Source organism: Tursiops truncatus, chromosome 9 (assembly GCF_011762595.2).
Source record: "Tursiops truncatus isolate mTurTru1 chromosome 9, mTurTru1.mat.Y, whole genome shotgun sequence".
NCBI lineage: Eukaryota > Metazoa > Chordata > Mammalia > Artiodactyla > Delphinidae > Tursiops > Tursiops truncatus.
In genome coordinates, this window is record NC_047042.1 from 98,866,095 (window position 1) to 98,889,943 (window position 23,849).

Sequence of the window (23,849 nt, forward strand, 5' to 3'; positions counted from 1 at the left end):
CCTCTCCCATTGCGGAGCACAGGCTCCGGACACGCAAGCTCAGCGGCCATGGCTCATGGGCCCAGCTGCTCCGTGGCATGTGGGACCTTCCCGGACCGGGGCACGAACCCGTGTCCCCTGCATCGGCAGGCGGACTCTCAACCACTGCGCCACCAGGGAATCCCCCAGCTTTCTTTTGATTTCCATTTGCATGGAATATTTTTTTCCATCCCCTCACTTTCAGTCTGTATGTGTCCCTAGGTCTGAAGTGGGTCTCTTGTAGACAGCATATATAGGGGTCTTGTTTTTGTATCCATTCGTCCAGTCTGTGTCTTTTGGTTGGAGCATTTAATCCATTCACATTTAAGGTAATTATCAATATGTATGTTCCTATTACCATTTTCTTAATTGTTTTGGGTTTGTTTTTGTAGGTCCTTCCCTTGTGTTTCCCGCTTAGAGAAGTTCCTTTAGCATTTGTAGTAGAGCTGGTTTGGTGGTGCTGGATTCTCTTAGCTTTTGCTTGTCTGTAAATCTTTTGATTCCTCCATCGAATCTGAATGAGATCGTTGCCGGGTAGAGTAATCTTGGTTGTAGGTTCTTCCCTTTCATCACTTTAAGTCTATCATGCCACTCTGTTCTGGCTTGTAGAGTTTCTGCTGAGAAATCAGCTGTTAACCTTATGGAGTTCCCTTGTATGTTGTTTGTCATCTTTCCCTTGAGGCTTTCAATAATTTTCCTTTGTCTTTAATTTTTGTCAGTTTGGTGACTATGTGTCTCGGCGTGTTACCCCTTGGGTTTATCCTGTATGGGACTCTCTGCGCTTCCTGGACTTGGGTGGCTATTTCCTTTCCCACGTTAGGGAAGTTTTCAACTATCATCTCTTGAAATATTTTCTCGGGTCCTTTCTCTCTTTTCCTTCTGGGACCTCTATAATGTGCATGTTGTTGCATTTAATGTTGTCCCAGAGGTCTCTTAGGCTGTCTTCATTTCTTTTCATTCTTTTTTCTTTATTCTGTTCTGCAGCAGTGAACTCCACCATTCTGTCTTCCAGGTCACTTATCCGTTCTTCTGCCTCAGTTATTCTGCTATTGATTCCTTCTAGTGTAGTTTTCATTTCAGTTACTGTATTGTTCATCCCTGTTTGTTTGTTCTTTAATCCTTCTAGGTCTTTGTTAAACATTCCTTGCATCTTCTCGATCTTTGCCTCCATTCTTTTCCCGAGGTCCTGGATCATCTTCACTATCATTATTCTGAATTCTTTTTCTGGAAGGTTGCCTATCTCCACTTCATTTAGTTGTTTTTCTGGGGTTCTATCTTGTTCCTTCATCTGGTACGTAGCCCTCTGCCTTTTCATCTTGTCTGTCTTTCTGTGAATGTGTTTTTCGTTCCACAGGTTGCAGGATTGTAGTTCTTCTTGCTTCTGCTGTCTGCCCTCTGGTGGATGAGGCTATCTAAGAGGCTTGTGCCAGTTTCCTGATGGGAGGGACTGGTGGTGGGTTGGGCTGGCTGTTGCTCTGGTGGGCAGAGCTCAGTAAAACTTTAATATGCTTGACTGCTGATGGGTGGGGCTGGGTTTCCTCCCTGTTGGTTGTTTGGCCCAAGGCAACCCAACACTGGAGCCTATCTGGGCTCTTTGGTGGGGCTAATGGCGGACTCTGGGAGGGCTCACGCCAAGGACTACTTCCCGGGACTTCTGCTGCCAGTGGCCTTGTCCCCATGGTGAGCCACAGCCACCCCCCGCCTCTGCAGGAGACCCTCCAACACTAGCAGGTAGGTCTGGTTCAGTCTCCCCTGGGGTCACTGCTCCTTCCCCTGGGTCCCGATGCGCACACTACTTTGTTTGTGCCCTCCAAGAGTGGAGTCTGTTTCCCCCAGTCCTGTTGAAGTCCTGCAATCAAATCCCGCTAGCCTTCAAAGTCTGATTCTCTAGGAATTCCTCCTCCCGTTGCTGGACCCCCAGGTTGGGAAGCCTGACGTGGGGCTCAGAACCTTCACTCCAGTGGGTGGACTTCTGTGGTATAAGTGTTCTCCAGTCTGTGAGTCACCCACCCAGCAGTTATGGGATTTGATTTTACTGTGATTGTGCCCCTCCTGCCGTCTCATTGTGGCTTCTGCTTTGTCTTTGGATGTGGGGTATCTTTTTTGGTGAGTTCCAGTGTCCTCCTGTCGATGATTGTCCAGCAGCTAGTTGTGATTCTGGTGTTCTCGCAAGAGAGAGTGAGAGCACGTCCTTCTACTCCGCCATCTTGGTTCAGGGCTGCATATTATTTCTTAATAATAAATATTGTAACAAACAAGGAGTCTGTTTGAATAAGACATTTTAATTACATCTGGAAAGTGTCAACATGTACAAATTTAGTTACAAGACACTTTTACTGCCATCTGTCAAAATTGTAGTAAGCACACATGTCCTATCTTGGAAATAAAACAACCTATAAAATTTTTTTTTTCGAAATAAGGAATGACTATGTTGTGAGTAGCACTCCCTTTGATGTGACAACTTGGAACACTTGTAAAAGCAACCCTGAATGACTCTTTTTTATTCTTGTGCTGTTTCTAGCTCCTAAATCTATCATAAATCTGTTCCTTTTTCCACGTCCATTTTCACTGTCACTATTTTCGTTCATGTCCTTGTTTCTAGCTTGGACGATTGCAGTAGCCTCTCGGTGGTCCTGCAGCCTGACTCCATTTCCTCCACGTGCCCAAGCTGCTCTCATCACTCTGACTGCCTGTGGCATTTGCCACTCTCCCTCTGCCTGAGTGTCCTTCCCAGGGAAATTTCTACCTGCCCTTCAAGACTGCGGGGAAGGCTTAAGCTCCCCTGTGTAGCTTCTGCCTCTACTGTGCCTGCTGATCTCCTCCATTAAAGTCCCTGGCACAGTAAAGGGCTGGTTTATGGGTTTGTTGAGAAGTTTGCTTCCCACTCGGTTGTTTCTCCCTCTTGCGGAGTTGACAGCCTTCCTCTTTGCTCCCATGGCCTCCTGAACACGCTTCCATGGCAGCGCATGTACACTTTTCATATCCACAGCTTTAGTCTCTCTTCCCGTCATTTGATTGAGCTCCTTGAGCCAGGGATGTGTCTGGAGAGTCTTTGAACCTCTGTGTCTGATACAGTGTTGGGTCCTGGTAGCTTCCTCCTTGTTCGCATAACTTGTGCCTTCCAGGAGGAAGTACACATGTTACATATGTACTTTCTGGAAATCCAGTCCCTCTCCCTCCCGCCCCCTTTGAGAGTCTCGGAGGGGAAGGGGAAAGTGGGGTGTCTTACCTGCAGAGTCCTTGTAAGAGCCACCTGGGGAGGGCTTTTGCTGCCCTTGTCATTACCCACACAGCCACTAGGGGGCAGGAAAGCCCCATCCTTCCCCAGGTCCGGGCCTAACCAGAATCAGCCGCCTTCCCCACAGAAGTCCGTTCTCCAAAAGCTGATGTGCTGAGGGTCATTTTGCAAAATCGTTGACTCAGCGAATCATCACCTGCTGACTCATCGAAGAGTTACCCGAGGCTTTGGTTTTATTCAGAGTGCTCCCCAAAGCTTCATATTTCATCTAAGAAAGAGGGAGCTTTTCTTGATCTCAGTTTACTGTGTTCTCTGTTTTGGGGATATGGTATCCCGCCAGGCCTGTGACCCTGGCTTCACCTGACCTCCACTTCTGGGAGTGACACAGCTGGGATGACTGACTGGCCATGTGGCTTCTGTCTGATGGCTGTTTTTTTAAATTAATTAATATTAATTAATTTTTTTTGGCTGTGTTGGGTCTTCGTTTCTGTGCGAGGGCTTTCTCTAGTTGTGGTGAGCGGGGGCCACTCTTCATCGCAGTGCGCGGGCCTCTCACTATCGCGGCCTCTCTTGTTGCGGAGCACAGGCTCCAGACGTGCAGGCTCAGTAGTTGTGGCTCACGGGCCTAGTTGCTCCGCGGCACGTGAGATCTTCCTGGACCAGGGCTCGAACCCGTGTTCCCTGAATCGGCAGGCAGATTCTCAACCACTGCGCCACCCCGGGAAGCCCCTGTCTGATGGTTTTGATGTGTTGATCTTATGTGAATTGATCTAGTGCCCCAGGGAGGGTGGGGAATTCTTCCTGGACCTGGTCCTCCTTACTAAGAGGGTGGGGGCATGGGAGACCTCTTTTGGTTTCCCCTCCAAGGTGTAGCCGTGTCACCCCAGCCCTTGGTAGCGGTGGCAGCAGACTGAACTTGAAGACCAGAGGGGAGGGGGACCCCAGGAGACACGGCAGCCCCTCAAAGCCCAGTCCAGCCCCCACTGCTCCTCCTTCCATGGGGTCTCTGGAAGGCTCAGCCCCACGTCAGACCATTCATAGACCCAGCCTGGAGTGACAGTGTGAGCTCAAGGGCCTCTGCACCGTGATTGAAAGTCCTCTCGCACGGAGGACATTAAGCTAAGTGAAAAAAGCCAGTCACGTAGGACAAATACTGTCTGATTCCAGTCACAGGAAGTATCTAAATCATAGACACAGAAAGTAGACGGTGGTTACCAGGGGCTGGGGAGGGGGGAGCAGTATTGGCATCTAATGGGGCCGGAGCTCCAGGCTGTGGGATGGAATCGTTCTGGAACTCTCTCGGCACGATGTCGAGAAGGCACCTGAAGCTGCTGAGCCGTACCTTTAAAGACGGCTCAGATGGGCAATGTTACATGTGTGGTTGTCTTTTTTTTAGCACAATAAAATAAAATAAAGTCTTTTTCTGTGTTTCACTTCCTTCTCTAGAAGGAAGCTTTGAACGCTTACGGCTCACAATAGGGTTTCGTTTTATGAACTCTTGGAAAGCATCAACGTTCTAGCATTTCAAATGTTTGTCTAGCTCCGGGAAAGAACACTTTCTCCTGGGAAGCAGCGTTTGTCCGAGGCCCCGAGTTTATCCGGAGGGGGCGTTCGGGGAGAGACCTCTGGAAGGCAGGAGAGGAGCTGTTACAGGAAGCTGTACGGGCTGCTGCAGGGCAGACGGAGGGCGAGGAGTTGGTGGGAGAAGGTAAACTATGTCTTTCGGTTTTCACCCCAATCTCGGGAAAGGGCAGGGCTGAGCGGTGAAGGCTGGGACCTGCTGGGGCAGAAACACCTGCTCCGGGCTCCCGGCCCTCCCCCCACCGCCAGCTCGCGCAAAGCCTTGAAAGGCCCCCGATTGTTTTCCGCACGGCCGCCTGTGTCGGCACAGCGATCCTTCTCGAGGGACACTTCCGAAGCTCGGCTGGGGCTCAGCCCGGGTCCCCTCAACCCCAGCGGAGCCTCCGCCCTCCACCTCGCACCAGCCTTTGACCGCGCCGGGTAGATGGGCGCGGTCCCTTCCTGGCTCCGACGGCCGTGACCCAGACGTTCTCACCCTGTGATCTGTCATCACTTCTGAACTTCCCCTCCGACTGCATTGGACACCTATTTCTAAAAACTTCTTCCTCCTCAGAAACACTGTGTCAGGAAGATCCTGACCCTGCGAAGCTGGTCCAGACCCTGCTTTCCTCTCCCCGTGCCGCTGCTCCATCCTCTGAGGGGATAGAGTAGCCGCTTCGCCCAGCCGAGCGACGCAGAGACGGAGGCACGCGGAACCTGGAGGTTCTGAGACTGTGACAGCTCAGGGGACAGGACCGAGGTACGTGTGTGCGTGGTGGCGGTTTCTGTGCTGGACACGTGAACATGAGGATGGGAAAGGCGGCCGACGCAGGGAGGGGAGACAGCCACCTGGAAGGCTTGATTTCAGGGGCTCTGGGGTGTTCTTCCCGCCCCTTCGCAGGTCTCCCCAGCCTGGGGGGGGGACACAGAGGTCACCCCCCTCCCCGGGGAGTCGTGTCTGTGCGCAGCCTTCCTAGGAAGAGGCGGGTCTGGGAGGGGGCTGCTCGCCCCACCCAGGGCTGAGATGAAGGCCTGGAAGAAAAAGGGGGGTAGGTCCGCTCCTCCGGCATCCCCTGACTTCACGACTGTGACACAAAGCAAACTCCCCCCCTCACCTCGGGGAAGTCAGCAGCAGCTGCCTGCCTCCTTGAGCAGAAGCGGGCAGGGAAGCTGGCCGTTTGGACACTGATTTTCCACATTCACTCTCGCGATATTTCCCAACCCTTGCACAATCAGGATTCCATTAACTGATCATTGAAAGTGGTCAGTGTTTGCCAAAAACACTCTTTCTGATTTCATCTAAATTTAAGCCTCCTGGGCTTTCACCCATGAACTCTCTTCCTTCCTCCTGCCGGGCTGGGACTGAGTTCTCTCCAGGCCGGGCTCCGGAAGCTTCTCTGACCACCTTTTTCTGTGCACCTGAACTGCCCCTGACGTGGGACGAATCCCTACATCACTGGAAGCTTTGCTTGGGTGCCTGAAGCCTCGTCCCCCTTGGGCTCTATCCTGGGAAGAAGGTGGAGGCTGCCTTAGAGTCTCACAAGAGTTCTGGAGAAAGCTTTCTTTCTTTCATTTTTTGAAGTTTTTAAAAAATTCTTGAATTTTATTTTATTTATTTTTTTATACAGCAGGTTCTTATTAGTTACCTATTTTATACGTATTAGTGTATATATGTCAATCCCAATCTCCCAATTCATCCCACCACCACACCCTTCCCCGCTTTGTGTCCATACATTCGTTCTCTACATCTGTGTCTCTATTTCTGCCCTGCAAACCGGTTCATCTGTACCATTTTTCTAGATTCCACATATATGCGTTAATATACGATATTTGTTTTTCTCTTTCTGACTTACTTCACTCTGGATGACAGTCTCTAGGTCCATCCACGTCTCTACAAATGACCCAATTTCATTCCTTTTTATGGCTGAGTAATATTCCATTGTATATATGTACCACATCTTCTTTATCCGTTCGTCTGTCGATGGGCATTTAGGTTGCATCCATGACCTGGCTATTGAAAATAGTGCTTCAATGAACATTGGGGTGCATGTCTTTTTGAATTATGGTCTTCTCTGTGTATATGCCCAGTAGTGGGATTGCTATGTCATATGGTAATTCTTTTTTTTTTCTTTTTTTTGCGGTACGCGGGCCTCTCACTGCTGTGGCCTTTCCCGTTGCGGAGCACAGGCTCCGGACGCGCAGTCTCAGCGGCCATGGCTCACGGGCCCAGCCGCTCCGCGGCATGTGGGATCTTCCCGGACCGGGGCACAAACCCGTGTCCCCTGCATCAGCAGGCGGACTCTCAACCACTGTGCCACGAGGGAAGCCCAGAAGGTACTTTCTTGTTGTTCCTCTATCCACTCTGTTTGTGAGTTGAACATTGTTGTGTTGCTTTTTGTCCCAACAGAACCAGTGGAAACCTGTGTCAGGAGAGAGAGCCAGAGCCAGACTGCTCCATGTCGGAACTGAGGCTTCTTCTTTTAGGGAAACATGGCGCAGGGAAAAGTGCCACAGGAAACACCATTCTGGGCAAAGCTGTGTTCAAGTCCAGGTTCAGTGAGCAGATGGTGACTAAAACGTGCCAGAGAGAGAGTGGGGCCACGCAGGGGAGGGAGGTTGTGGTCATCGACACCCCTGACCTTTTCTCCTCAATAGCTTGTGCCAATGACAAGGGAGGCTACATTGAACGCTGCCTGGAGCTCTCAGCTCCCAGCCTCGACGCCTTGCTTCTGGTAATTCCCATCGGCCATTATAAGGAGGAGGACAGAGAAACAATCAAGGGCATCCAGAAGGTGTTTGGAGCTAAAGCCAGGAAGCACGTCATTATAGTCTTTACTTGGAAGGACGATTTGATGGATGGCTTGCTGGAAGATTACATTGAAAGTGACGAGTCTGTTAGGGACTTGGTTCAAAACTGTGGCGGCCGATACTGCGCTTTCAACAACAAGGCAAGTGAGAATGAGCGGGACGCCCAGGTGAAGGACCTCCTCTGCAAGGTCCAGTGTTTGGTGGATGAGAACCAAGGACCATACTGGGTGAACTTCAGAAATGAAGACAGTGGATTCCAGGTGAGGATTCTTGTGAAGGTCTCCAAGGGTCTCTGTTGTTAGAGCTAGCGGGATAAAGGCACAAATAAGTGAAATGTTGCAGAGGCTCTGTTTAAAGGGATATTTATCTGTAAACTGGAAAGATGAGGCTACTTTGAGTATTATACTTTATTGGCAAATTAATGGATATATTTAAGAGCTTATCTGACTTTACCCCTCATAGTATCAGACACATAAATGACTCATTAGACCCTCTCTTCCCTTGGCTTCAGTAAAACTATCCTCTTCTTGTTTCTTCGTCCTCACTTGCTACTCCAGAGAGTGCTGAGTCCTCCTCTAATGACCCGACAGCTGGCATCTTCAGGGCTTTGTTCTCGCCCTTCCTCCCTTCTCTATACTTGTGTCCTCAGGTGATTCCACATTTTTACAGCTTTGAGCTTCATCTGTTGCGAACAGTTTCCAAATTAGTAACTCCAGTCCAGGTCTTTCCTCTTGAGTTCTGACTCCTTTGTCCATCCAATTGCTATCTGACATCGCTCTCTTAAAGAATCTCAGGGTTAACACGTCCAGACTTTTGTTTTTCCCTCTTGAATCTCTGAGACTTCAGTTTTCCTCTCAGCTCTGTCAATGGCTGTCCTGCCCATCATGCTGTTCAAACCTAAGCCCAGATGTCAGTTTTGATACCACGGCCAGCTTGCATCTGACTTCCAGGAGATCATCGTCTTGTGTGATTAAGGCACCTGGAATCCGCCTGCTTCTCTCTGTCTCCACTACCACCATCTGGTCCAGGGCAACCTCTTTTCTTGCCTGTACTATTTTACACATATTTGCATAACAATCTCCCCCTCACTTATTCTTGTGCCTTACCCTCCCCACCCCCATCCATTTCACACACGATAGCCAGATTGATATTTTAGTTGATTTTAAAACTTCTGATTTCATGCCAATTTAAATGTTGGGAGTGAGGCTTCCCCAGGCAGGTGAAGGGGATGTTAATTATGTGTTTAGCTCTTCATCCTTCATTGTCTCCATTTGCCCATGTGGATGGGGAACGTTCCAAATTTTACTGGATCTCACGTTTGAAGAAGCTTCATCTCTATAGTGGGGGTGCAGTAAGGGAAGAAGACATTGGAGATACATGGGGAGCTTGATTTCCAATCTCCTCCCTTCCCCTGTCCCTCAAATGCACCGCACGTCCATCATTTGACTAGTTTCTTCTTCCAGGGAGTCCAGAAGCTTTTCTTAAGCGTCTGGATTTTCTCCAGGAATAGCAGGAACTCTGGGAGACACTGGAAAGAATTACTGTTACTATTGGCGGCTGCGGAGAAGTAAAGTTAGAAAGTGCTTCAGGAACAATGCCTGGGTTAGATGGCATTTGTGGGGCTCCTCTGAGTGAGAACAAAACCCACCTTCTTACTCCTGGGAAATCCGTTGCAGCAGCAGCGGGGTCTCAAGGTCAGCTTCATCATGGACAGGACTACACGTGCCAGCAGCGACCATGACCATGACCATGACCATGACGTTCATTTGACCACATCCTAATCATCGAATTACTCTGAATTATATACTCGTGTCTCCGTTCCTTTACTTTGTGAAAAGCTGAGATTTTAGGTCTGTGTGCATCATATTCCTCTTTATTTTCTTTCTAGGATTGTGTGAATGAAGCTACGTCTCAGAGGGAGGACCGTCCACATGGTAAGATAATTCTTAAAAAACTGTGAAGCTCGTATCTGTATTCTTTTGAATGCATCATGCATCAAAATGAAGTGGAAAAATTATCTAGATAAGTCAGAACAAAAATGCACCCTGGAGCCCTGGCTCAGGTTGGTGCCCACAGTCTGTCTCCCAGGGAACTGCTAACACCTGTGAGTAGGTGCGGCACCCGTGCGGGTGTCCCCGGCCTTCCCTGAAATGTTACAGAGCTGGGCTTGTCCCTTGCAGCTTCTTTCCTGACTCAGCCTCTTCTCCCCAGCCTGGGACCCAGCACTACCCAATTTTGGACTCCTACCGGGAGGCAGAAATCACTTCTTCATGGATAACACTAAACAGAATAACACCTGCAGAATTCAGTGATGGAGCTCAGTATCTGTGTGATGACTGCCGTTAATGGTGTATCATGCACACTGCACACGTCAATAGACTTAGATCTACCTTGTTCTGTTCGGTGGACGTAACGTGGTCCATGGTACGCGCATACGTGACAGATTCACCCATCTCTTTGTTGTTGGACTTTCGGGTTATTTCTGGGCCAGCTCTGTGCAAGAACTGAATATTTCGTAGTGAATAAGGTAGATGAGATCTCTGTCCTTGTAGGACTTCCCAAAATAATAATTAAAATTTTAATGATAATTATTGCAACTGACATTATATGCTGGGATATATATATATATACATATAGAGAATATAAATTATTCAATCCTAGTAGCATATAATATATAATCCCCATAACCTCACAATATAGCCCTTAATAACAATCCTATAAAGACGGTGTTATTTTCGTTTTACAGTTGAGTAAATTTAGCCAGAAACACGTGAACTTAGACAGCAGTAGGGAGTTAAAATTCTGTGGATGCCCGTCAGCCAAGACCCCCAGGAATATTCCTGTTACTGAACAAAACTGGGTGGAATGACTTGTGGCAGTGAGGGAACATAGCACATCATGGGGACCAAGGAGCATCTCAGAATGAGGGTGTTGGCGAAGACTTTTTATAGGATGTGGGCTTGTGTGAAGTGATTTGGGGGGAAGTAGAAACCCTCCCAAGGCAGCATAACACGGACATGGTGTCACTAGCATTTCAGCTGCTTTCTTTAAATGCTGTGTTCTTTCCCCTTCCCAGACTTGGGGCTCAGACGCTGAGTATCATCCGCTCTGATAGCGCCCTGGGTGATACAGACTCGGTGACTATCCTCGTAACTGTGGGCTCTGCCATGTGCCCAGTGGGTCTGGTATTGACTTGGGATCATGGGAGAGGTGGTGGGGACAGTGTACGTGTGGAGAGACAGTTTTGTGCTGCAGGTTATTACAGTAATTTACTGAGGTATAATTTACATTGAGTGAGATGCACAAATCTTACGTGTACAACTCAAGGGTTGTTTACGTATCTACACATATGTGACGTCATCTAGATAAAGATAGGGGGCATTTCCATCACCTTAGAAGTTCTTACTGTCCCTCTCCAAAGGGAACGGCTCTCCAGGCTGCTATCAGCATGGATTAATTTTGTGTGTTCTTCAACCTCAGATAATGACCTCATTGTAGCATGTGGTTTTGTGTCTGGCTCCTTTCACTTAGCATGTTTTGGCGATCCATCCAGGCTGCATGTCAGTACATCACTTTTTTGTTAACTTGCCGAGTTGTATTCTATTTTATGAACATACCCCTGAGATGCATTTTTTTATTTAAGTTTTAAAAAATTGAATTATTATTTTTTTATTTGGATTGGCCGCCCTTCACGGCATGTGGGACTCCCGGTTCCCTGACCAGGGATCGAACCCGTGCCCCCCTGCAGTGGAAGCACAGAGTCCCAACCACTGGACCACCGGGGAAGCCCCCCACTACGATGCATTTTAAACTCATTCTCCCCAGTTCTGCCTTAGCCCATGAGCTTCACACCCCAGTAGTTAACTTCTGCAGCAAAATAAGAGAGATCCTGACGCTCATGACCAGTGAAGGCCAAGTTCAACATTTTCATGTTCCTGGGAAATCTGAAGCCCTTTACACCTCTCTTAAGTTGTTCATGGCCCTTTTCATGGCTTTCACTTTGATGGGTAGCTTCTGACTGGGTCTAGAGTTCTACTGGTTCAGAGGACCACTGCCATTCTCTATAAAATCTGACAAGAGATTTCTAAAATCTCAAAAGAGATATATGAGAAATCCTAAAACCCATCCACATCTCTGTATTCAAGTGTAAGAAGAGACTCTGAATCTGTCCTTTTGTCCCAGGGCCAGGGGCGGAGCATCACCAGGCTACAGGATGTGAGCCGAACCACGAGCTGTCAGCACTGAAGGTCCTGCTCGTGGGGAAGCGTGGTGTGGGAAAAAGCACAGCCGGAAACAGCCTTCTGGGGAGGCGGGTCTTTGAGACCCAATACAGCGAAAAGCCAGTAACCCAGAGGTGTAAGTCCGAGAGCAGAACCTGGAGAGGGAGGAAAGTTTTGATCATTGACACTCCAGACCTCTCATCTGCAAAGGATGTTGAACAAGACCTTTGGAACAACACCTTTCCAGGTCCCCATGCCTTCCTGCTGGTGACCCCACTGGGCTCTTTCAATGAGAGAGATCTCATGGTGCTGAGTACCATCCACAGAATTTTTGGAGATAAAGTCACTCAGTACATGATTGTTCTCCTCACCAGGAAGGAAGATCTAGGGAATCAGGATCTAGATACGTTCTTAAAAACCAGAGCTGAAAGTCTCTACGAGCTCATCGAGGAATGCAAAAACCGATGCAGCATCTTCAACTATAGAGCAACGGGAGAACAGGAACAGTGCCAGGTGGACGAGCTCCTGCAAAACATTGTGAGCATGGTGCAGCAGCATGGGGGCAAGCCGTGCACCTTCAGGGGGAAAGGTAAACGCTGTCTAGAAAACCTTTTCTGCATACTTAAAAATAGATATAAATGTGCAGGAACTTTGTTTTCTGAAGGGCATCGCGGAGGCCCAAAGGACAGGTCTCTTCTGTTAGCCGACTCTTTCTCCTTTCTGTCTCAAATTTTACTAAATGTATGTACCTGTGCGTGCACTGTCCTGACCTGGTCTATAATCTTCTCCTGACTTTTCTCCCATCTCTTCAACTGGGTGGTGAGCATCTTGAGGGAAGGAGTTGGCCTTTTCCGGTCTCTTGTCTTCCCCACAGCGTATCTGTTGCCCGGGGCTTAGCGCTCAGTGGTGGTGCTGAGACAGTCCTGGTTCCTTGGTTTTACCCTTCCCTTCTTCCTCCCCTTCCCCCACCCCCTGCCTCTTCCTTTCCTCCCTGCCCTCCGCCTTTCTTGACCTCTTTGTTTACTCTCTTGGTTCTTTACTCTTCCCTCTGTTGGAGAAGGGGGGCTGTTTTGACCGGACAAGGACAGGGAGCCTGAATCCTCATGATGGTCATGCCCCACATGGCACTAGGTGGGCTTTATTAGTCCAGCCACACTGCCTTACCTACTGCTTAAGCAGAAGCCCCCTTGTAGTCCACTCAGTGCTACAAATTCTATTGACCTGAGCTGAGATTCTTCCCATTCTACTCATCCCGTTCTCTTCTGCTTCAAAGATCCTCACCTGGGAAGAACATCAGACCAAAAGGGGCGTATCTGTTTGTTGTGCCCTTTCACATTCTTAATGGGGAGCCGGGTGCTGGGCAGCCTCCTAAAAGCACAGACATGTGGGAAAGTCGGGAGGGGCTGTGTGGAGGAAGCACGATTTGAAACAGGCTTTGGAGAATGGGTAGAGTTTGCATGGCTGAGTACAGCGCTCCAGAGAGTACACTAGCAACTGGAAGCAAGGAGGCAGAACTGAGCGTCTACTTGTGAGAGGACAAAGGGGCGTGGTCTTGATGGAGATGAGGGCTCACACCTCTGGATGTGGGATGGGGAGTTTAGACCAGATTGCAGAGGGGGTGAGAACCACACTGTCCGAGGGCATGGAAGAGGGACTTAATCCTGTATGTTTAACTATGAGATTGTGGGTTCAGGATAAGCAATTGAGTAATTTCTCCCAGAAGGAAGAACGTGGGATGGGCTTTCCTCTCTCTTCGTTTTGAGGCAGGTATCAGTAACTTGGTAAAAACTCACAATCGAGAACTGTGAGACCTGAATGGAAGAGAGAGATCACAGTACAAGTGCAAAGTCATAAGGAAAACCCCAGTAATACAAATTGCAAGATCTTTCTGCATCTATCATCTCATTTATAGGGAAATTTTTTTTTTTTTTTTTTTTTTTGCGGTACGCGGGCCTCTCACCGTTGTGGCCTCTCCCGTTGCGGAGCACAGGCTCCGGACGCGCAGGCTCAGCGGCCATGGCTCACGGGCCCAGCCGCTCCGTGGCACGTGGGATCCTCCCGGACCGGGGCACGAACCCGCGTCCCCTGCATCGGCAGGCGGACTCTCAACCACTGCGCCACCAGGGAAGCCCCAGACTGTGTAATTGTGACAGGCTGTGCCAGTGCTTGGGGGTGGAACTTTCTGAGCGTCCTCTGCTGTAATTAACGGCAGTAGTCTTGAGATGAAAGTTGTAGCCAGATCAGCCCATGGTCACGAATCTTTCCTGCTTTCTCTTCTGCAGAGTACCTGCGCATTATCCTCGTGGGGAGGAGCGGAACTGGGAAGAGTGCCAGTGGGAACACCATCCTCGGGAGGCCGGAGTTCCTATCTCAGCTGGGAGCACAGATGGTCACCAAGACATGCCAGAGCGGCTGGAGGGTGTGGGATGGGCAGGATGTTGTGGTTGTGGACACTCCCCTGCCCTGCCTGGTGTCTGGAGCTGAAGGGGATCCATCCCAGGTCGATGAGGAGGTCAAACGCTGTTTGTCCTACTATAAAGAAGGGAGTACGGTTCTGGTCCTGGTATTACAGCTAGGACGGATCACGCGAGAGGACAAAAAGGCAGTGGCGGAATTAAAGACCATCTTTGGAGAGGAAGTTATGAAATACACGATTGTGCTGTTTACCCGGAAGGAAGACTTAGGGACTGGGAAGCTTGAAGATTATGTCAAAAACACAAATAACAGATATCTTAGGGACATAACTGAAAAATGTAAGGGGAGATATTGTGCTTTTAATAACAGAGAAACTGGCCAAGCCAGGGAAGAGCAGGCAAGAGAGCTTTTGTCAGAGGTTACTAACCTGATAAAGTGCCGTGGAGAGCATGAATATCGCCATCCATGGGGGAATGTAGGCAAAACAATGAAAAATTTTCAGCCCCTAAAATTACTGAATAATTTTAAAAGTACATTACTATAAAATTACTAAATAACTTAAAGGGTAAGTTAGTGTAGGAAGCCCCACATTACTAAATAATTTAAAAGGTAAGTTGCTATAGCAAGCTGAAATGCCTGAGGTCTCTTTAAGTTAGAGATACCCTCAGGCTACAAGCAGGGCGGGCGGTGGGGGGTGGGGGGGGTGGGGGGCAATGGTAGGACTGGTGGGATGGGAAGAGGGTCCATGACTTTGAGGGCTTGAGAGGTGAATGCACATCACACTGTGGTGCTTCAGCTCTTTGTAGGTAAATAAATTGTCAGGCTGGGGCTGGTAGTAGGGGATAATAAAGGAGAAAGAAAAAATAAGGTGGGAAAATCTGAGCAAGGGCTTCAGAGATTAATTAGGCTGATATTAAGGATCAGAATCAAGTCACAAGAATCACTTCATCTGTGTAGACAGATCAGAGTCAGGACAGACACTGGGACTGAGGCCAAGGCCAGCCTGGGGTCAGAATACAGAGAGTCACACAAGAACCAGAGGATTTAGATACATGAAGGTAAGACAATGTCCAGTCAACTCCTGGGTGTGGCAGAATGGAGAAGCTGGACTCCTGTGGGCCTCTCTGATGCCCAGCACTGCTTGCCAGGTGCCCTGAGCTCTCCATCTCCACCGCAGCAGCACTCAGGGCCTTCCTTTCTTCACATGATGGCTACTCCTTACTTCTTTCCCCAGTCCAAGCTGGAATGGAAAGTGGGACCTAGTCTACCTTCCTTTGCTGTCCCTGAGGAAATGAACAGGAGTCTGTGAAGTATCAAAAGATTTTATTGCCAATCATTCACAGTGAAATAGACTAGAACAAAAATTAGAAGCATGGTAAAATTGCCAAGATTAGACGATCTTGCAAAAATTTAAAATTCTAAGTAAAATTCTAGATTTCCTCTAGAAAAAGTTATTGAGAACTCCTTTATACTTCTCTCTCTCTTTCCCTTTCTTTTTCCCTCTCTACCCCACCCTCCTTGTCCCTGAGGCTTAGGAATTAGGTTAAAACTCAAAGAGGGGCTTCCCTGGTGGTGCAGTGGTTGGGAGTCTGCCTGCCGATGCAGGGGACACGGGTTCGTGCCCCAGCCCGGGAGGATCCCACATGCCGCAGGGCGGCTGGGCCCGTGAACCACGGCCGCTGGGCCTGCGTGTCTGGAACCTGTGCTCCGCAACGGGAGAGGCCACAACAGTGAGAGGCCCGCGTACCGCTAAAAAAAAAAACCAAAAAATCCCAAAAAACTCCAAGAGGTCAAATAATAATGGCTTAAACACATTAGGGGTTTATAGTGTCTTACATTAAGAAGTCCAGGAGTAGGCAGTCTGAGACCAGTGTGGCATCAACGTTCCAGCTTCCTTCCGCCTTTCTGCCCCCACCCATCGGCAAGCAGCCTCCATACTTAAGGTTGCTTCTTACGGTCCACGATGGTGGCGTCCTACTCACGGCCAAGCAGGCTACATTGAGAGCTGCCTGGTGTGGGTGACATGTGAGAACCATGGAGTCTTCTCCCAGTTAGATGTAAGGTCAGATGTTTTCAATATTAACCGCTTTACACATGCTTTGAGGACATGATCTATGTCATCATCTGCTTTTTAAAAATTTCAAAGTATCAGGTTACCTCAAGATTAACCCATTTATAAGAGCATGGACTGTCACCATTAATACTTTTGTACTCTGCATAACCCTTAATATGACAGATTCTGGTAAGTGTGTGTAAATATATTCAGTTGAGTGAAATAATAAAGATGAATTATATTATGAATTCACCTCCTCCTTCTGATTTCTATTTTTCTGACTTGGGGGAAGAGCATGCTTCCATGGAGAGGAAATGAAAATGTTTAAATCCCTTGACTCTGGTGAAGTTTTTGCATCTTTGATGCCTGAAGACCTTTAAACTGGGTGACAGTCACTTCACTAGGCCTCTGCCAGTTCAGGAATCTTCTACTCTGAGCATGTCATTACAGCAAGGACAAACAGATGTAACCAGTGTTAGAGCCAGGTACCTGGGAAGAATGAAGTCTAGAAGACATTCTGTGCCTCTTCCCAGAGCTTCCCTTCAGCTTGAAGGCAGGAACAAATCCCAGAGTGCTACCCATGATCGAGCAGGTGACACTGGACCTGCATGAGGTGGGGAATGTGTGGGCTGAGCAATGTGATGTACATTGCCAGAGGAGAGAAGAAAGAGGCAGGAAGAATATTTGAAGAAATAATGGCTGTGAACTTCCAAAATTTGATGAAAACCATTAATGTACACATCTAAGAAACTCAATGAACTTTAAGTAGGATAAATTCAAAATTCAAAGAGACCCACACCCATTATAATCAAACTACAAAAGACAAAGAATCTTAAAAACAGCAAGAGAGAAGTGACTCATAACATACAAGGGACCCTCAACAAGATTAACATCTGATTTCTCATCAGAAACCATAGAAGCCAGTGGTCCATAGGATGGTATATTCAAAATGCTGAAAGAAAAGACTATCAACCCCACATTCTTTATCTAGCAAAACTGTTCTTCAAAAATTAAGAAGAAATTTAAAACATCCCCAGATAAAGAGAAGTGGAAAGAATTTATTACTTGCAGAGCTACCCTACAATATAAGATCCTGAGAAAAAAGAACAAAGCTGGAGGTATCACGTTTCCTGACTTCAGACTATACTGCAAAGCCGCAGTAACCAAAACAGTATGGTACTGGCACAAAAACAGACACATAGATCAATGGAACAGATGAGAGGGCCAAAAAATAAACCTACGCACATATGGTCAATTAATCCACAACAAAAGAGGCAAGAATATCCAATGGGGAAAAAGCAGTCTCTTCAACAAGTGGCATTGGGAAAACTGGACAGTTACATGTAAAAGAATGAAATTAGAACATTTTCTCAAACTGTATACAAAAACAAACTGAAAATGGATGAAGTGTCTAAATGTAGTACAGGAAACCATAAAAATTGTAGAAGAAAACATAGGCAGGACACTCTGACATAGTCTTAGTAATATTTTTTTGGATCTGTCTCCTCAGGCAAGGGAAACAAAGCAAAAATAAACGAACGGGGCCTAATTAAACTTAAAAACTTTTGCACAGCTAAGGAAACCATCGACAAAACAAAAAGACAACTTACTTAATGGGAGAAGATATTTGTAAATGATGTGCTTGATAAGGGGTTATTACTCAAAATACATAAAGAAAACATACAAGTCAATATAGAAAAAAAACCCATGGGCTTCCCTGGTGGCGCAGTGGTTGAGAGTCTGCCTGCCGATGCAGGGGACACGGGTCCGTGCCCCGGTCCGGGAAGATCCCACATGCCGCGGAGCGGCTGGGCCCGTGAGCCATGGCCGCTGAGCCTGTGCGTCCCAGGCCTGTGCTCCGCAAGGGGAGAGGCCACAACAGTGAGAGGCCCGCGTACAGCAAAAAAAAAAAAAAAAAAACCTTACTCCTCATCCTTCCCACATTATATTGAAAGGTTGGAAAAATCAATTGAACAAACATTGAAACATTTCCCGTGTATTCAGAATATTAAATAAACTAAGATGAACATCAAATGTGGGCCAAAGAATATTTGAGGTACTCCATGAGGTTTAACAAGAAGATATATTTGTACTTATTTCTGGTATCCAACTTGTTTTCTATGAATATTTAAAAGACTCAATTCTAAATCTTCTAGCTCCTGGAGAAGGTCTGTCTCTTTTTGAATTTTCTCCAACTGTTTTTTTTTTTTGTTTTTTTCTGTTTGCTGCCTGTTGTTTCAAGTTGTTTGATTGCTTTTGAGACAGGCTGGGACCTGAGACCTTCTGCTGGGACCTGAGACCCTTTGCTACAATGCTGCAAACATTGCACCTGGACACACCTCTCCTCAAGCTACAAAATACAAAGAAACTATATAGGACTAAAAATAACTGCGCGCATGCCCAGTTGGGGCAAATTCTGGACCCAAAGGATACAAAGAGACCAAAAAAAGAACAAAACACCAAAAAACCCACAACTGCCACTTTTGAAGAGCCTGGAGCAAAAACAGGGTGTTGGGAGCAAAAGCAGGCCACTGTGCATGCCCCCTGCACTCAACGCCACCAGAGGGGTGGGCAAAACATCTAAGCCACCCCTCTGGCCCGACCCCCAGACACATTCCTACCCTCACCCCACGTAAGAAACAAGCTTGCCCCCCTTCGGGGAGCGAGCAAGCAAGGGAACCTGCTGTCTGTTCCCCCTCTCCCCCCTGCTGCAGCAGGGGCCCCGATAAAGCCTTGCCTGAATTTCTCTTCCGGCCTCTGGTCAATTTCTATTGACTGGGGAAGGTCAAGAACCCTGGTCGGTAACACTTTCAGTTTCTTCTCCAGGTTCCTGCTTTTTCCCCCTCTATCTCAGGGTCTCACGATGTTGACTGAGAGAAGATATTTTGCGAGGTGCTTCCTGTTTTGCAGCTTTCGGCCTCATTCTTCTTTATTTTGTAGGGGCTGTTTATGATAATGGCTCGTTATTTTGCCTTTGTGGTTTCATATTCTGGGGTGGTTTCTCATGCAGCTTGAGAAGAGTACTTGTTTGTTTCTTAGAGCTGAATTTCTAAAAGTCATTCCAAGCTCTTCACTGGGTACTTCACTTAGAACTGCTTTGTAAATTACTGATTCCACTGGAAATACTAAGAAAATGTTTGCTAAGAAAGCGGCTGTATTTCTGCATTTGATTACAGGTTGTGCCTATGCAAAGCAAAGCTGGTAGAAGGCAGTTACATTGTGCCCCTCCTCATCTGCAGAGTCTGTAAAGTACAGGCCACTGGTTTGAAAATATCTTTCTTTACACCCCGCACCTCCCTTTGTCTCCTTGATTTCCAAACCCATCTAGTACTAATGGCTGTATGAAAGCTTTCACTAGACTGCATTACAAAACCGGTTCCAAAGTGAGATTTACAATCACATAGCAAGTGGCAACAAGCACATTTTTGCTTTGACAAGAGTTTGGCTAGAAGGTCAAACTCATGAATGGGGTCATGTTTTGGTAGTTGCTTTACTGCACTTGCTTCATTTGTGGCAGTGTAGAAGGATGTTTGTTATCCACAGTTGGAAACTGTTGTTTTGTCAACATCTGTGCTAGCTATTAGCAGCACAGCAGTAGTTTTACATTCTATAGCTCTGAATTTTTATTGGCTGTAGACACTTTTGTGGCTAAAGTTTCATGATATCCACCAAAGTCAGGTGCAGATTTACTCTAATAAAATAAGGCGTACCCTTATTTTCGGGAACATACATCCGATTGTACGGTTGAGGTCCTGGGGATAATACAAAAGCATTGATCTTTTTTGCCAACTAAATTTATATGTAATATATAATCTAATATGGTCATAATTTATTTATAACATTTCCAACGTTTTATTATCTTTCAAGAATCTGTGGATTGACAGGAGCTGGTTCTGCTCCATGTGACGTTGGCTGGAGTTGCAGTTATCTGGGATCTCAATGGAGCTGCAATGTACAAGAGGCATCACTCACATGGCTGGTCAGTGATGCCTGGGATGTTACCCTAGGGCCCACATGTGTGTGGTCTTTCATACAGTTTGAGCTTCTCATAGCATGGCAGCTGGGTTCTGAGAGGGACTGTTCAAAGAACAGCTTTCCAAGAACCCCCTAGTCTTTTCAGAGAGAATTGCTTGCACCTCAGTTTCCAAAGGAGAGAAATACGTATTTAAATTCCACTCCCTGGGAAGAGTATTCACTCCTTCTCATAGAATGAGGAGTAATTTAGGGGGAAGAACTTGGGGGAAAGCCTGACATCCACTGATCCAGACATTGGACTAGTGTTTTGAAACCGTGTACAGAAGTCCTTGTCTTTTGAAGCAAAATGCTGACTCAAGAGTGAATGATTGGGAAATGTGAAGACGTAGAGACAATAGCTGTTGGGCTGGGGAACTGGTAACAATTTAGACTATAATGCTGCCACATTGCAGAATCACGGAACTCCCAGTTCCCTGAAAGACATAGATAAAGTCCTGACACACATCCCTAAGTTGTTTGTACAGGAAGCTGACCCACCAGATGAAAACTGCTGACCACAAGCACATGGACCCCAGACTGGTTGGAACCAGAAGGTTGACGATGCTTGAAACTTCACCTTGATGCCAACCAATCCGAGAATTGTCCATGAGCCGATCACACCTGCTCCTTGAACACTATAACTCCTCACTACCCCCTCCAGGGTGGGTCACACAGTCTTGAGGGCATTAGCCCACTGTGGCCCCCTTTGCCTGGCAAAGCAATAGAAGCTACTCTTTTCTACGTCACCCAAAACCCTGTCTCCGCGTTTCTATTCGGCACGGGTGAACAGAGGCTGAGTTTCTGCAACAGTTTCTTTGCCTCAGATCAGGAAGCAGGCTCCACATCCCCTCTCTTGTGTTCCTGGGTCCCCCTGTGCCCATGTGCAGTCTGCTTGGTGCTCCCTGTTTCCATGCTCTAAGTTGACCAGAAAAGATCTGTTTCTGGCAGACTCAGGTTAGTCTCTCCTCCTCAGGTTTACTCTTCTGAGTCTCACATGGTCTGGATGTTTGTTAGACCAGCTCTGGACCAGCCCTCTCCCATTCAGGGAGGTGGTTTGCGAAATGCCATTATGACCGTTGATTCCTGCTGCACTTCTTCACCCCAGCACTAGGGGGCTCTGTGCTTTGGATGAAAAGGTGATAGTTGGCCCAGTTGACTCGTCTTTTTTTTTTTTCCAAATCCAAAATGTATTGATTTAATATATTCATCACAAGGCCTCAACCAGAGACTTAAAATTAAAAAGCAGAAACAATGAATTGGGAGTTGGGATTGACATATATACACTAATATGTATAAAATAGATAACTAATGAGAACCTGCTGTATAAAAAATAAATAAAATTCAAAAAAAAATCATCTCAAAAGACAGCAAAACAACAAAAACAAACAAACAAAAAACAGAAACAAAACAAAGATGACACTGTTACCAACCCAGGTCCTTGGACACTTTAATTAATAGAAATTGATAAGAAGCCAGGTGAGAAACTCAGGCAAAGTTTTATTGGGACTCGTGCTACAGCAGGAGGGAGTGTGAACAAGAAACAGGTGTCCTTGCTCACTCTCCGAGGAAGGCATGCTGGTCCCTTAAGTGTGGTGAGGGTAGAGGCAGATCAGTGGGTCGGGCTGGAGGGGTGGCTTAGGTGGTCTGCCCTCCCCCTTGGTGATGCTGTGTGCAGGGATCATGCCAGTACCCTACTCAGAAGTGTATCGTATTGTTCATAATTGCCCCGACTTCGACTGCACATGCGTGCAGTTATTTTTACTTCCTTATAGTTTCTTGGTATGCTGTTGCTGCAGTAGCTGTTTGTCCAGGGCCAAGTGCAAGCACTTTGGTAAAGCGTCCCAGGTCCCAACCTATCCTCAACAGCACAGTTTCAGATACATAGTCCTATACAGAAATCAAGGAAAGGACAGACCATCTAAGGAAAATATCAAAAAGACAATACAAGGAGAGCAGCCAGACAGCTGGGTCAGGGTTCTTGGCTGGAGACCTGCTTTGAGTAGGTTTCTTGCAGGTATTTTTTAAAGGCTGTGGGGTTTTTCCAGAGGTTGCCAGCATATGTTCAAAGGGCTATAGGTGTCGGGTTCTCCTAGCAGGCTCTGCATGGAGAGCAGAATGGTCCTGACGTCGTACAGGATGGACCACTTGTCCTTCAGGATGTTCAGACAGATGTTACCCTGTGTGTCCCCGATGGGGTGGTAGCAGGGTTTGAGGACCGTCACTGTGGTGGACACATAGCCCCTGGGAAACTCCAGGGAGAGCATATACCTCAGGTCTTCATATACTGGCCAGCTGTGCCATGGATGGTCCCCACCCATTTGAAAAAGTTGTCTGCTTCAGGGAAGGTAGAAATTCCTCTGTCAGATCAGACATTCTGAGGGTCATCAGCTCCTGCCATAGCCTCTTGCCTCTGGAGGCCCAGGCAGTGCTGCTAGGAAGACAGGAGCTGCAGGGCTGCGGTGCCAGTTCTTTGTATGCATGGCTGTGAGTCAAAGCTGTGGAGGGAAGAAGGGGCTCATTGACGCTCTGAATCTAAACAGTAACATCTGGAATGTGAATAGTAGTTCAAATTTTATTAACACGCTTACTATTTTGTCTTTCTAAGCACGTGAATGTGGGTAAAGTCTGTCTGAGGCACCCATCTGTCCTTAGGGAAGTAAGATATGTTTAGTTACAAGAGAAAAGCAAAGAGAAAAATCAAGGTAACATTCAGATTCAAATATTTTAAAAAATGGTTTTGCACAAAGCCAACGGCATTGCAAGCTAAGGTTTTTCTAAGGCTGTCAGGGGTCATGTTTGGTGGCCCAGGCACTGCAAGAACTTATCAAAATATTTCAGTTTCATTTGTCTTCCTCAAAATGTGCTCTGGGGCTTCCCTGGTGGCGCAGTGGTTGAGAGTCCGCCTGCCGATGCAGGGGACACGGGTTCGTGCCCCGGTCCGGGAGGATCCCACATGCCGCGGAGCGGCTGGGCCCGTGAGCCATGGCCGCTGAGCCTGCGCGTCCGGAGCCTGTGCTCCGCAACGGGAGAGGTCACAACAGTGAGAGACCCGCGTACCGCAAAAAAAAAATGTGCTCTGATTTCAACTGTTTACATTATAATATGTTCCTTTCTTAAAAAAATGAATGAACTAAGGAATTAATCCAGCTACCAACTACTTAATTCCTTCCAGTACAAAAATCTTTTAATGATTTCTAGGGCTTCTGATGTTTGTGTTAGACTTAAGGTTTTAATGGGTGATAGTTTCTGAAAAATCCATGTTTTTTTCTTACATCTGTGAGTTAAAATAAAACAGATAGTAAAAGTCTTGAGGTTCAATCTGAGAATCAAATTCCGTATGAATAATCTTATGTAGGTATAATAATAACCTCTGGTTATTGGGGCAGCCTGCTCTCATACCTAAAGTTCTAGAGGTCTGCACAACCTTGTTCTTATAGTTAACAATATCGTACTATACCCTGAAAAATCTGTTAAGAGGGTGTATGTCATGTTACGTGTTTTTTACCATAATAAAAAATTATGG

The 23,849-nt window shown here is 47.1% G+C and overlaps 1 protein-coding gene and 1 pseudogene across 2 annotated transcripts; one reads left to right on the plus strand and one right to left on the minus strand.

The window, feature by feature from the left end:
• Nucleotides 1–5,064: 5,064 nt before the first annotated feature.
• On the plus strand, nt 5,065–14,953 carry GIMAP8 (GTPase, IMAP family member 8). Of its 2 annotated transcripts, none has more exons than XM_033863463.2 (5): nt 5,065–5,576; nt 7,224–7,884; nt 9,513–9,558; nt 11,807–12,433; nt 14,127–14,953. In XM_033863463.2, the coding sequence occupies exons 2-5, from the start codon at nt 7,273–7,275 to the stop codon at nt 14,801–14,803; spliced, it is 1,962 nt and encodes a 653-aa protein (XP_033719354.1). In that variant the 5' UTR covers nt 5,065–5,576; nt 7,224–7,272; the 3' UTR covers nt 14,804–14,953. The 2 variants fall into 2 exon arrangements, with proteins under 2 accessions (XP_033719354.1, XP_073666166.1); XM_073810065.1 differs by lacking the exon at nt 5,065–5,576 and adding an exon at nt 7,004–7,150.
• A 6,202-nt stretch (nt 14,954–21,155) lies between these two features.
• On the minus strand, nt 21,156–22,711 carry LOC101325977 (ubiquitin-conjugating enzyme E2 C pseudogene; annotated as a pseudogene).
• Between the last annotated feature and the right edge of the window lie 1,138 nt (nt 22,712–23,849).

Coding starts and splice junctions, on each gene's coding strand:
- GIMAP8 (XM_073810065.1), top strand. CDS start 7,059: ATGTGGGATCTTCCCGGACCGGGGCACAAACCCGTGTCCCCTGCATCA. Junction 7,151..7,223: donor CCACGAGGGAAGCCCAGAAG/GTACTTTCTTGT, acceptor TTGTCCCAACAG/AACCAGTGGAAACCTGTGTC. Junction 9,559..11,806: donor GAGGGAGGACCGTCCACATG/GTAAGATAATTC, acceptor CTTTTGTCCCAG/GGCCAGGGGCGGAGCATCAC.